Source organism: Adiantum capillus-veneris, chromosome 17, assembly GCF_014529385.1.
Source record: "Adiantum capillus-veneris isolate H3 chromosome 17, ASM1452938v2, whole genome shotgun sequence".
Lineage (NCBI taxonomy): Eukaryota > Viridiplantae > Streptophyta > Polypodiopsida > Polypodiales > Pteridaceae > Adiantum > Adiantum capillus-veneris.
In genome coordinates this window covers 55,095,305-55,108,999 of record NC_140947.1, presented here as the reverse complement: position 1 = coordinate 55,108,999, position 13,695 = coordinate 55,095,305, and the positions used below count along the sequence as shown (strand labels likewise).

Genomic DNA, 13,695 nt, shown 5'->3' with positions numbered 1-13,695 from the left:
AAAAGCCTAGCATGAATAAGTGGCTAGGGAGAGGTTCCATAGAAGGTGCGAAGTATGTCACACACTCCAATAATCCTCCCCGTGTGTGGCATATGGAGCACTCAACAAATATAAATGGTCCTCCCCTAGAACTTGAACAATAGGGCGTAGGAAATCAAAATCTATTTTAGAGAATTTAACAATAGGAATAGATGCAAAATGCCTCCCCTTGATGAGTGAATTCCATCAAGGTTTTGTCTACAAATGTTGGTTCTTCAAAGCATGTCATCGACGTAGCAAGTTTTAGCCTCGCCCTTTGTCATCAGAATCTTCAGATGCCATATTGACTTTGCCTTTGTTGTTGGGGTTTCTACCTCCATGTCTGTCTTGAAAATTGCTTGTGTTGCTTGTTACAGCATCTTTGTCTTTGTAAAAGTAGAGCTTTGATGAGTGTGTGTTCTTTCCATATTTTTTGCATGGGTTGATCTTGTAGCAATCCTTTGACGAATGATTATTTCTTATACAGTGACTCCAAATGCTCCATTAGAAGTTCTTTTAGTATTTTTGTTGTGCATCTTCCCTTCCTCTTGTAGCGATTATAAAAAACTTTCAAAGCTAGGTATGAGTTTCTTTTCTTTAAGCAAAATGGCAATTTAATTATATTCATCAGGACGAGCTTTAAGGAGAATTGTTATTTTGTCTTCTTCATTAACTGGTGCTTCTATGTAAACTAGTTGGGTGGAAATACTCTTTAATCTATTGATGAGACTAGAGAGATCTTCTCCCTCTTTCATCATCAAGCCATACAATTGCATTACTAATGAGGTTTTAGAGTATTTTGTTTTAGCATCAACCATGCATTCAAGTGTTTGCCAAGCATTGAGTGCAATGGTTGCTTCATCCATGTAGTGCACAAAATTATCATCTACTATGGCGAGAATTATACCTAGAGCGTGCTCGTCTTTGCTTTGAAATTGTGTTGTGGATGCTCTGGTCTGTACGGTCTCTCCTTGCCCTAAGGGTTTTACCACTCCCCATAGTTGCTTCTTCATTAGATATCCCTTTGATTTAACTTGTCATGTGTGAAAACTTGTATCGTCAAATTTGTCGAGGTCTCCTTTCCCCATGCTGCACCCTTTCGTGTGTGAGGAGAAAGTCTTACCACTTTTGTGTTGTGGAAATATTCAAGGTTGATGGCTGGTCTTGGTGAACCATGATTTATTTGCTGGCTGGTTTATGCCCCTTCCCTCACAAAGACCACTTGCCTACCCCATTTTGTCCGTATTAAGTAGTTGTGTCCAGTGTCTTGTAAGTATTTGCCTGTATTAAGATGCTCTGTCCAGTATCTCATTAGTTTTAACTGATTGAACAAATTGCGCATTTTCTTGATTGCAGATCTTGGACTCCGTTGAGGATAGGGGACTGAGAGCAGCTGCCTCAACATGTAAGGGTTTGAAACATATTCGTGTTTATCCAAGTGAGGGAGATGGACAGGGTGTGTCTGAAGAGGGTTTACTGGCAATTTCAGAGGGTTGCCCGAATCTCACATCGATCCTGTATTTCTGTAGAAGGATCACAAATGATGCTGTTGTTACTATGGCAAGAAGGTGCCCATTGTTGGAAACCTTTCGGCTAGCCCTCATCAATCCTTTAATGCTAGACCCAACAACCAATCAGCCGATGGATGAGGGCTTCGGAGCTATTGTAAGAAACTGTAAATGCCTTCGTCGATTGTCTTTGTCAGGAATGCTGACCGACAAAGTATTTGAGTACATTGGATATTTTGGGAAAGAGCTGCAAAGGCTGTCCATTGCTTTTGCCGGAGGAAGCAACATTGGAATGCAATGTGTTTTACGGGGTTGTACAAACCTATTGAAGCTTGAGATCAGGGATAGCCCTTATGGAGATGAGGCTCTCCTTGCTGGAATCGATCGCTATGAATCTATGAGGTCTCTTTGGATGTCAGGTTGCCATGTTACCATGCAGGGCTGCATGTCCCTAGCAGCTGCAAAGCGTGGGCGATTGGTTGTTGAGGTCATCAGGAAAGAGGGGAAAGAGGAAAGTGAGGATCTAGTTGAGAGTGTGTATGTGTATCGTTCTACTGTAGGTTGCAGGAGTGATATTCCTCCCTTTGTCATAGCACTTTAATGTGCATACATAGTATTGAGGTGAAACTTGTGCTGGAATTGAGGCACAAAGTGTTTTTGTCGGTTGGAAAAATGGAATTGTGGTCATTGTGCTCCAATTGAGAAGGAAAACCTCTCTCTCTCTCTCTCTCTCTCTCTCTCTCTCTCTCTCTCATGCCATCATTTTTTCAAAATTTCTGTTCCACCTTCAGATGCCTGTGGTTTGTTTTCATTTCATCAAAGCGAATCATGTCGGAATTTAAATATTTCATGGCTTGCACAAATCCTCTCTTCTGACCCCTGTTTCTTGAGGCATGTATAGCAGAGGCCTATGTAGTAGTGGTGGTGAGCAGTCCTAGGTCTTGGAGAATACGATCAATTAGATTCTGTGTAGAGGCAGACGATTGCACCCCCTTGGCACTTAGTAACACCCTTATTAAATGCGGGGTGGAGTAATGGGATCGACGATCCGGGTTCAGGGATGGGATCTCGAGGCGCACTAAACAAGACCTAGAGGCAAACAATTGCACCCCCTTGGCACTTAGTAACACCCATATTAAATGCGGGGTGGAGTAATGGGATTGATGGTCCGGGTTGAGGGGCGGGATCTCGAGGCGCACTAAACACGGCCTAGAGGCAAATGATTGCACCCCCTTAGCACTAAGTAACACCCATATTAAATGCAGGGCACCCCCTTGGCACTAAGTAACACCCATATTAAATGCAGGGTGGAGTAATGGGATTGACGATCCGGGTTGAGGGGTGGGATCTCGAGGTGCACTAAACATGGCCGGACAAAAAGCGAGGCATATTATACTCGGCCAGCGGAAAAAACGAGGCGCGTTGTTGGTGTTTGAACCAGTGGCCTTGCAATCTAGGTTGTCGCATAGGCTAACCACCTCACCCACGCGCGCATCATGTATGTCCTAATATTGTGAGGTGACATGCATTCCCCAAGCTGTCCAGGTTTAGTATATGTTCAGGTTTAGTTTTTGATTTGATTGTTGCAGTTGCGATCTCCTTGGCTTTGCGTGTGAGCTTCTCCGCCTTTGATCCCATTCCTCCCCCCTCTTAAATATGGGTGTTACTTAGTGTTGAGGATTGCACCCTTATGTTTCTATTCTTTGTCTTCTCAAAAGGCCATTTTAACTCTGCGCTTTTCACCAATTTATGTCAAGCTTAAGAGGTCTTGGTACAATGCCTCAAGCATGTATTGAGATGGTATTGTGATTAGGATCATTGAGAGAAGAATGCAAATTCTTGCACAGGTCAAAGCCCATATGACTTATTGTTTGCATCTCGCCTTATTTACTCACTCCTTTGTATTTTTTGTAGAAAAATCCCAATTCACAATCTTCTATATAATGACTTGTTGTATGCATCTTGCCTTCTTTTAATCACTCCTAGCATGAGGTAGAGCCGATGACAAGATGAGGGGACACCTAGCCCGCCATGTGACACCATGTCTTAGGGGAGGCATGATCGGGGAGTAGGCCACTGTGTATTTTTTTTTGTTTTTTGTAAAGGAGACAACAAAGTCACATGAACTAGATGGTTAGGGCGATGAGTGCAAAAATCATTTGACAATGTTTGGATTCAATTCCCATCAACTTGTGGGCATTTTGTGTTCCTATAGTGCTTCGAGGAAAGGCTCAAGGAGAGAAGGCTCAATAGTGGAATCTTAGTGAATCTACTAAGATTTGACCCAGTGAAATTGAAGGGAACCAGTAGTAGGAGGCAACTTTACATTCCTTAGGGCAACAAAAACATTAATCCATTCCGGCTTATCCTCACACACACACACACACACACACACACACACACACACACACACACACACTTACTTTTGTGTATGTAGTTCCTTAATCAAGCATTTGCACTCACTCATTCATGCACACCATTTTCTTTTTGTACTCATGCAAACATCACTTACGCTTTCACTCTCACATACACACTGATATTGATTTCAACGATTTAGGCCACGACTTGTCCAATGAAAGCTCTCCATTTCAAATAAGCTATCCATTTGCCCTCAAAATCTATTCTCTTCTTTATTCAACTTAAACATTTCTCAAGCAAAGAGGCATGCCACGCGTTGGCAAGTTTCTTCCCCCTTGAACGTGCGAACATGGCCTTTCATTGAGTTTGAAAAATACTAAGCATAGTGTAGGGTTGTAACTAGGTGTAGGGAATGGGTAGGCTATTGGAAGTGGATGGTGCACACAAGGTTAAAAGAGTACATTGAGGCCGATGCATAGGGCATAGACTTATAGCTTAGAGGCGGCAATTGAAGTAGAAGGGGTCATCTTGAGGATAGCGGTGAGTGAAACCACACACATGAAGGACAAAGGCAAAGAAGAGAGAGGAGTATGGGGAGAGAGAAAGAGAAAGAGGGAAGAAAGAGATGGAAAAAGGGAGAAGAAAGAGAAAGAGAGGGGCCTTATTCTTCTTGATGGTGAGCAAGCAAAAAAACTAAGGTTTAGTCTATTTTTAATGGGAAAAAAATATGTATCATTGCTATAGGATCATACCAATTTCAACTCTTGTAATGGTTTTTGTTGATTTTTTAAGGTGTTTACATACCTCATGCCTACTACTGCCTCTCATTACACAGTTGGGCCCATTTTGCCAACTTGGGCAACATGGTATTGAGAGAGCTTGATTCACATGCCTAACATGTCATTGAAGGTAAGTAGATTATCCACACTCATGAAACCACTAATAAAACACATTAGTATTGATCTGTGGTAGGTGGGAACCCAACATACCAAAATGTTAGTTCCAAAGGGCCAATGTCAACCACGATAGGTAACTTAGGATGCATTCATGTTGGTCATATTGTTGAGTTATGGTGGAAATACAAGTGAGCCATTTATGGAGAGAGAAACATAGAAGAGTTTGATTATTGATATAATAAAAATGACTACAATGGCTACTTGCTATAGAGGCTTGAGCTAGAGGTTTATGCTTACATCATGGATAAGATATGAGAGAGCTCAATGATTAGGCCAAAATGAGAAATTCAAGTTGAGAACCCGTACGCTTTCTTTTAGAGTCTGCTTTGACTCATCTCTTGTTTTCATATGCAACTGGAACATGTGTAGAAACACCAATGGTCCATATAATAATGTATGTGTATTATTTGGAAAAGCCTAGCATGAATAAGTGGCTAGGGAGAGGTTCCATAGAAGGTGCGAAGTATGTCACACACTCCAATAATCCTCCCCGTGTGTGGCATATGGAGCACTCAACAAATATAAATGGTCCTCCCCTAGAACTTGAACAATAGGGCGTAGGAAATCAAAATCTATTTTAGAGAATTTAACAATAGGAATAGATGCAAAATGCCTCCCCTTGATGAGTGAATTCCATCAAGGTTTTGTCTACAAATGTTGGTTCTTCAAAGCATGTCATCGACGTAGCAAGTTTTAGCCTCGCCCTTTGTCATCAGAATCTTCAGATGCCATATTGACTTTGCCTTTGTTGTTGGGGTTTCTACCTCCATGTCTGTCTTGAAAATTGCTTGTGTTGCTTGTTACAGCATCTTTGTCTTTGTAAAAGTAGAGCTTTGATGAGTGTGTGTTCTTTCCATATTTTTTGCATGGGTTGATCTTGTAGCAATCCTTTGACGAATGATTATTTCTTATACAGTGACTCCAAATGCTCCATTAGAAGTTCTTTTAGTATTTTTGTTGTGCATCTTCCCTTCCTCTTGTAGCGATTATAAAAAACTTTCAAAGCTAGGTATGAGTTTCTTTTCTTTAAGCAAAATGGCAATTTAATTATATTCATCAGGACGAGCTTTAAGGAGAATTGTTATTTTGTCTTCTTCATTAACTGGTGCTTCTATGTAAACTAGTTGGGTGGAAATACTCTTTAATCTATTGATGAGACTAGAGAGATCTTCTCCCTCTTTCATCATCAAGCCATACAATTGCATTACTAATGAGGTTTTAGAGTATTTTGTTTTAGCATCAACCATGCATTCAAGTGTTTGCCAAGCATTGAGTGCAATGGTTGCTTCATCCATGTAGTGCACAAAATTATCATCTACTATGGCGAGAATTATACCTAGAGCGTGCTCGTCTTTGCTTTGAAATTGTGTTGTGGATGCTCTGGTCTGTACGGTCTCTCCTTGCCCTAAGGGTTTTACCACTCCCCATAGTTGCTTCTTCATTAGATATCCCTTTGATTTAACTTGTCATGTGTGAAAACTTGTATCGTCAAATTTGTCGAGGTCTCCTTTCCCCATGCTGCACCCTTTCGTGTGTGAGGAGAAAGTCTTACCACTTTTGTGTTGTGGAAATATTCAAGGTTGATGGCTGGTCTTGGTGAACCATGATTTATTTGCTGGCTGGTTTATGCCCCTTCCCTCACAAAGACCACTTGCCTACCCCATTTTGTCCGTATTAAGTAGTTGTGTCCAGTGTCTTGTAAGTATTTGCCTGTATTAAGATGCTCTGTCCAGTATCTCATTAGTTTTAACTGATTGAACAAATTGCGCATTTTCTTGATTGCAGATCTTGGACTCCGTTGAGGATAGGGGACTGAGAGCAGCTGCCTCAACATGTAAGGGTTTGAAACATATTCGTGTTTATCCAAGTGAGGGAGATGGACAGGGTGTGTCTGAAGAGGGTTTACTGGCAATTTCAGAGGGTTGCCCGAATCTCACATCGATCCTGTATTTCTGTAGAAGGATCACAAATGATGCTGTTGTTACTATGGCAAGAAGGTGCCCATTGTTGGAAACCTTTCGGCTAGCCCTCATCAATCCTTTAATGCTAGACCCAACAACCAATCAGCCGATGGATGAGGGCTTCGGAGCTATTGTAAGAAACTGTAAATGCCTTCGTCGATTGTCTTTGTCAGGAATGCTGACCGACAAAGTATTTGAGTACATTGGATATTTTGGGAAAGAGCTGCAAAGGCTGTCCATTGCTTTTGCCGGAGGAAGCAACATTGGAATGCAATGTGTTTTACGGGGTTGTACAAACCTATTGAAGCTTGAGATCAGGGATAGCCCTTATGGAGATGAGGCTCTCCTTGCTGGAATCGATCGCTATGAATCTATGAGGTCTCTTTGGATGTCAGGTTGCCATGTTACCATGCAGGGCTGCATGTCCCTAGCAGCTGCAAAGCGTGGGCGATTGGTTGTTGAGGTCATCAGGAAAGAGGGGAAAGAGGAAAGTGAGGATCTAGTTGAGAGTGTGTATGTGTATCGTTCTACTGTAGGTTGCAGGAGTGATATTCCTCCCTTTGTCATAGCACTTTAATGTGCATACATAGTATTGAGGTGAAACTTGTGCTGGAATTGAGGCACAAAGTGTTTTTGTCGGTTGGAAAAATGGAATTGTGGTCATTGTGCTCCAATTGAGAAGGAAAACCTCTCTCTCTCTCTCTCTCTCTCTCTCTCTCTCTCTCATGCCATCATTTTTTCAAAATTTCTGTTCCACCTTCAGATGCCTGTGGTTTGTTTTCATTTCATCAAAGCGAATCATGTCGGAATTTAAATATTTCATGGCTTGCACAAATCCTCTCTTCTGACCCCTGTTTCTTGAGGCATGTATAGCAGAGGCCTATGTAGTAGTGGTGGTGAGCAGTCCTAGGTCTTGGAGAATACGATCAATTAGATTCTGTGTAGAGGCAGACGATTGCACCCCCTTGGCACTTAGTAACACCCTTATTAAATGCGGGGTGGAGTAATGGGATCGACGATCCGGGTTCAGGGATGGGATCTCGAGGCGCACTAAACAAGACCTAGAGGCAAACAATTGCACCCCCTTGGCACTTAGTAACACCCATATTAAATGCGGGGTGGAGTAATGGGATTGATGGTCCGGGTTGAGGGGCGGGATCTCGAGGCGCACTAAACACGGCCTAGAGGCAAATGATTGCACCCCCTTAGCACTAAGTAACACCCATATTAAATGCAGGGCACCCCCTTGGCACTAAGTAACACCCATATTAAATGCAGGGTGGAGTAATGGGATTGACGATCCGGGTTGAGGGGTGGGATCTCGAGGTGCACTAAACATGGCCGGACAAAAAGCGAGGCATATTATACTCGGCCAGCGGAAAAAACGAGGCGCGTTGTTGGTGTTTGAACCAGTGGCCTTGCAATCTAGGTTGTCGCATAGGCTAACCACCTCACCCACGCGCGCATCATGTATGTCCTAATATTGTGAGGTGACATGCATTCCCCAAGCTGTCCAGGTTTAGTATATGTTCAGGTTTAGTTTTTGATTTGATTGTTGCAGTTGCGATCTCCTTGGCTTTGCGTGTGAGCTTCTCCGCCTTTGATCCCATTCCTCCCCCCTCTTAAATATGGGTGTTACTTAGTGTTGAGGATTGCACCCTTATGTTTCTATTCTTTGTCTTCTCAAAAGGCCATTTTAACTCTGCGCTTTTCACCAATTTATGTCAAGCTTAAGAGGTCTTGGTACAATGCCTCAAGCATGTATTGAGATGGTATTGTGATTAGGATCATTGAGAGAAGAATGCAAATTCTTGCACAGGTCAAAGCCCATATGACTTATTGTTTGCATCTCGCCTTATTTACTCACTCCTTTGTATTTTTTGTAGAAAAATCCCAATTCACAATCTTCTATATAATGACTTGTTGTATGCATCTTGCCTTCTTTTAATCACTCCTAGCATGAGGTAGAGCCGATGACAAGATGAGGGGACACCTAGCCCGCCATGTGACACCATGTCTTAGGGGAGGCATGATCGGGGAGTAGGCCACTGTGTATTTTTTTTTGTTTTTTGTAAAGGAGACAACAAAGTCACATGAACTAGATGGTTAGGGCGATGAGTGCAAAAATCATTTGACAATGTTTGGATTCAATTCCCATCAACTTGTGGGCATTTTGTGTTCCTATAGTGCTTCGAGGAAAGGCTCAAGGAGAGAAGGCTCAATAGTGGAATCTTAGTGAATCTACTAAGATTTGACCCAGTGAAATTGAAGGGAACCAGTAGTAGGAGGCAACTTTACATTCCTTAGGGCAACAAAAACATTAATCCATTCCGGCTTATCCTCACACACACACACACACACACACACACACACACACACACACACTTACTTTTGTGTATGTAGTTCCTTAATCAAGCATTTGCACTCACTCATTCATGCACACCATTTTCTTTTTGTACTCATGCAAACATCACTTACGCTTTCACTCTCACATACACACTGATATTGATTTCAACGATTTAGGCCACGACTTGTCCAATGAAAGCTCTCCATTTCAAATAAGCTATCCATTTGCCCTCAAAATCTATTCTCTTCTTTATTCAACTTAAACATTTCTCAAGCAAAGAGGCATGCCACGCGTTGGCAAGTTTCTTCCCCCTTGAACGTGCGAACATGGCCTTTCATTGAGTTTGAAAAATACTAAGCATAGTGTAGGGTTGTAACTAGGTGTAGGGAATGGGTAGGCTATTGGAAGTGGATGGTGCACACAAGGTTAAAAGAGTACATTGAGGCCGATGCATAGGGCATAGACTTATAGCTTAGAGGCGGCAATTGAAGTAGAAGGGGTCATCTTGAGGATAGCGGTGAGTGAAACCACACACATGAAGGACAAAGGCAAAGAAGAGAGAGGAGTATGGGGAGAGAGAAAGAGAAAGAGGGAAGAAAGAGATGGAAAAAGGGAGAAGAAAGAGAAAGAGAGGGGCCTTATTCTTCTTGATGGTGAGCAAGCAAAAAAACTAAGGTTTAGTCTATTTTTAATGGGAAAAAAATATGTATCATTGCTATAGGATCATACCAATTTCAACTCTTGTAATGGTTTTTGTTGATTTTTTAAGGTGTTTACATACCTCATGCCTACTACTGCCTCTCATTACACAGTTGGGCCCATTTTGCCAACTTGGGCAACATGGTATTGAGAGAGCTTGATTCACATGCCTAACATGTCATTGAAGGTAAGTAGATTATCCACACTCATGAAACCACTAATAAAACACATTAGTATTGATCTGTGGTAGGTGGGAACCCAACATACCAAAATGTTAGTTCCAAAGGGCCAATGTCAACCACGATAGGTAACTTAGGATGCATTCATGTTGGTCATATTGTTGAGTTATGGTGGAAATACAAGTGAGCCATTTATGGAGAGAGAAACATAGAAGAGTTTGATTATTGATATAATAAAAATGACTACAATGGCTACTTGCTATAGAGGCTTGAGCTAGAGGTTTATGCTTACATCATGGATAAGATATGAGAGAGCTCAATGATTAGGCCAAAATGAGAAATTCAAGTTGAGAACCCGTACGCTTTCTTTTAGAGTCTGCTTTGACTCATCTCTTGTTTTCATATGCAACTGGAACATGTGTAGAAACACCAATGGTCCATATAATAATGTATGTGTATTATTTGGAAAAGCCTAGCATGAATAAGTGGCTAGGGAGAGGTTCCATAGAAGGTGCGAAGTATGTCACACACTCCAATAATCCTCCCCGTGTGTGGCATATGGAGCACTCAACAAATATAAATGGTCCTCCCCTAGAACTTGAACAATAGGGCGTAGGAAATCAAAATCTATTTTAGAGAATTTAACAATAGGAATAGATGCAAAATGCCTCCCCTTGATGAGTGAATTCCATCAAGGTTTTGTCTACAAATGTTGGTTCTTCAAAGCATGTCATCGACGTAGCAAGTTTTAGCCTCGCCCTTTGTCATCAGAATCTTCAGATGCCATATTGACTTTGCCTTTGTTGTTGGGGTTTCTACCTCCATGTCTGTCTTGAAAATTGCTTGTGTTGCTTGTTACAGCATCTTTGTCTTTGTAAAAGTAGAGCTTTGATGAGTGTGTGTTCTTTCCATATTTTTTGCATGGGTTGATCTTGTAGCAATCCTTTGACGAATGATTATTTCTTATACAGTGACTCCAAATGCTCCATTAGAAGTTCTTTTAGTATTTTTGTTGTGCATCTTCCCTTCCTCTTGTAGCGATTATAAAAAACTTTCAAAGCTAGGTATGAGTTTCTTTTCTTTAAGCAAAATGGCAATTTAATTATATTCATCAGGACGAGCTTTAAGGAGAATTGTTATTTTGTCTTCTTCATTAACTGGTGCTTCTATGTAAACTAGTTGGGTGGAAATACTCTTTAATCTATTGATGAGACTAGAGAGATCTTCTCCCTCTTTCATCATCAAGCCATACAATTGCATTACTAATGAGGTTTTAGAGTATTTTGTTTTAGCATCAACCATGCATTCAAGTGTTTGCCAAGCATTGAGTGCAATGGTTGCTTCATCCATGTAGTGCACAAAATTATCATCTACTATGGCGAGAATTATACCTAGAGCGTGCTCGTCTTTGCTTTGAAATTGTGTTGTGGATGCTCCGGTCTGTACGGTCTCTCCTTGCCCTAAGGGTTTTACCACTCCCCATAGTTGCTTCTTCATTAGATATCCCTTTGATTTAACTTGCCATGTGTGAAAACTTGTATCGTCAAATTTGTCGAGGTCTCCTTTCCCCATGCTGCACCCTTTCGTGTGTGAGGAGAAAGTCTTACCACTTTTGTGTTGTGGAAATATTCAAGGTTGATGGCTGGTCTTGGTGAACCATGATTTATTTGCTGGCTGGTTTATGCCCCTTCCCTCACAAAGACCACTTGCCTACCCCATTTTGTCCGTATTAAGTAGTTGTGTCCAGTGTCTTGTAAGTATTTGCCTGTATTAAGATGCTCTGTCCAGTATCTCATTAGTTTTAACTGATTGAACAAATTGCGCATTTTCTTGATTGCAGATCTTGGACTCCGTTGAGGATAGGGGACTGAGAGCAGCTGCCTCAACATGTAAGGGTTTGAAACATATTCGTGTTTATCCAAGTGAGGGAGATGGACAGGGTGTGTCTGAAGAGGGTTTACTGGCAATTTCAGAGGGTTGCCCGAATCTCACATCGATCCTGTATTTCTGTAGAAGGATCACAAATGATGCTGTTGTTACTATGGCAAGAAGGTGCCCATTGTTGGAAACCTTTCGGCTAGCCCTCATCAATCCTTTAATGCTAGACCCAACAACCAATCAGCCGATGGATGAGGGCTTCGGAGCTATTGTAAGAAACTGTAAATGCCTTCGTCGATTGTCTTTGTCAGGAATGCTGACCGACAAAGTATTTGAGTACATTGGATATATTGGGAAAGAGCTGCAAAGGCTGTCCATTGCTTTTGCCGGAGGAAGCAACATTGGAATGCAATGTGTTTTACGGGGTTGTACAAACCTATTGAAGCTTGAGATCAGGGATAGCCCTTATGGAGATGAGGCTCTCCTTGCTGGAATCGATCGCTATGAATCTATGAGGTCTCTTTGGATGTCAGGTTGCCATGTTACCATGCAGGGCTGCATGTCCCTAGCAGCTGCAAAGCGTGGGCGATTGGTTGTTGAGGTCATCAGGAAAGAGGGGAAAGAGGAAAGTGAGGATCTAGTTGAGAGTGTGTATGTGTATCGTTCTACTGTAGGTTGCAGGAGTGATATTCCTCCCTTTGTCATAGCACTTTAATGTGCATACATAGTATTGAGGTGAAACTTGTGCTGGAATTGAGGCACAAAGTGTTTTTGTCGGTTGGAAAAATGGAATTGTGGTCATTGTGCTCCAATTGAGAAGGAAAACCTCTCTCTCTCTCTCTCTCTCTCTCTCTCTCTCTCATGCCATCATTTTTTCAAAATTTCTGTTCCACCTTCAGATGCCTGTGGTTTGTTTTCATTTCATCAAAGCGAATCATGTCGGAATTTAAATATTTCATGGCTTGCACAAATCCTCTCTTCTGACCCCTGTTTCTTGAGGCATGTATAGCAGAGGCCTATGTAGTAGTGGTGGTGAGCAGTCCTAGGTCTTGGAGAATACGATCAATTAGATTCTGTGTAGAGGCAGACGATTGCACCCCCTTGGCACTTAGTAACACCCTTATTAAATGCGGGGTGGAGTAATGGGATCGACGATCCGGGTTCAGGGATGGGATCTCGAGGCGCACTAAACAAGACCTAGAGGCAAACAATTGCACCCCCTTGGCACTTAGTAACACCCATATTAAATGCGGGGTGGAGTAATGGGATTGATGGTCCGGGTTGAGGGGCGGGATCTCGAGGCGCACTAAACACGGCCTAGAGGCAAATGATTGCACCCCCTTAGCACTAAGTAACACCCATATTAAATGCAGGGCACCCCCTTGGCACTAAGTAACACCCATATTAAATGCAGGGTGGAGTAATGGGATTGACGATCCGGGTTGAGGGGTGGGATCTCGAGGTGCACTAAACATGGCCGGACAAAAAGCGAGGCATATTATACTCGGCCAGCGGAAAAAACGAGGCGCGTTGTTGGTGTTTGAACCAGTGGCCTTGCAATCTAGGTTGTCGCATAGGCTAACCACCTCACCCACGCGCGCATCATGTATGTCCTAATATTGTGAGGTGACATGCATTCCCCAAGCTGTCCAGGTTTAGTATATGTTCAGGTTTAGTTTTTGATTTGATTGTTGCAGTTGCGATCTCCTTGGCTTTTGCGTGTGAGCTTCTCCGCCTTTGATCCCATTCCTCCCCCCTCTTAAATATGGGTGTTACTTAGTGTTGAGGATT

At 42.2% G+C, this 13,695-nt stretch overlaps 3 protein-coding genes across 3 annotated transcripts; all 3 read left to right on the top strand.

Moving 5' to 3' along the window:
* The first annotated feature begins 1,200 nt into the window (after positions 1 to 1,200).
* Positions 1,201 to 2,237, top strand: LOC147437279 (transport inhibitor response 1-like protein Os04g0395600). Its single transcript, XM_086485905.1, has 2 exons — positions 1,201 to 1,287; positions 1,375 to 2,237. The coding sequence occupies exons 1-2, from the start codon at positions 1,216 to 1,218 to the stop codon at positions 2,125 to 2,127; spliced, it is 825 nt and encodes a 274-aa protein (XP_086342031.1). The 5' UTR covers positions 1,201 to 1,215; the 3' UTR covers positions 2,128 to 2,237.
* A 4,214-nt stretch (positions 2,238 to 6,451) lies between these two features.
* On the top strand, positions 6,452 to 7,488 carry LOC147437278 (transport inhibitor response 1-like protein Os04g0395600). Its single transcript, XM_086485904.1, has 2 exons — positions 6,452 to 6,538; positions 6,626 to 7,488. Exons 1-2 carry the CDS (start codon positions 6,467 to 6,469, stop codon positions 7,376 to 7,378), a joined length of 825 nt encoding a protein of 274 aa, XP_086342030.1. The 5' UTR covers positions 6,452 to 6,466; the 3' UTR covers positions 7,379 to 7,488.
* A 4,204-nt stretch (positions 7,489 to 11,692) lies between these two features.
* LOC147437277 (transport inhibitor response 1-like protein Os04g0395600) lies at positions 11,693 to 12,729 on the top strand. The gene is made up of 2 exons (XM_086485902.1): positions 11,693 to 11,779; positions 11,867 to 12,729. The coding sequence occupies exons 1-2, from the start codon at positions 11,708 to 11,710 to the stop codon at positions 12,617 to 12,619; spliced, it is 825 nt and encodes a 274-aa protein (XP_086342028.1). The 5' UTR covers positions 11,693 to 11,707; the 3' UTR covers positions 12,620 to 12,729.
* The last annotated feature ends 966 nt before the right edge of the window (positions 12,730 to 13,695 follow it).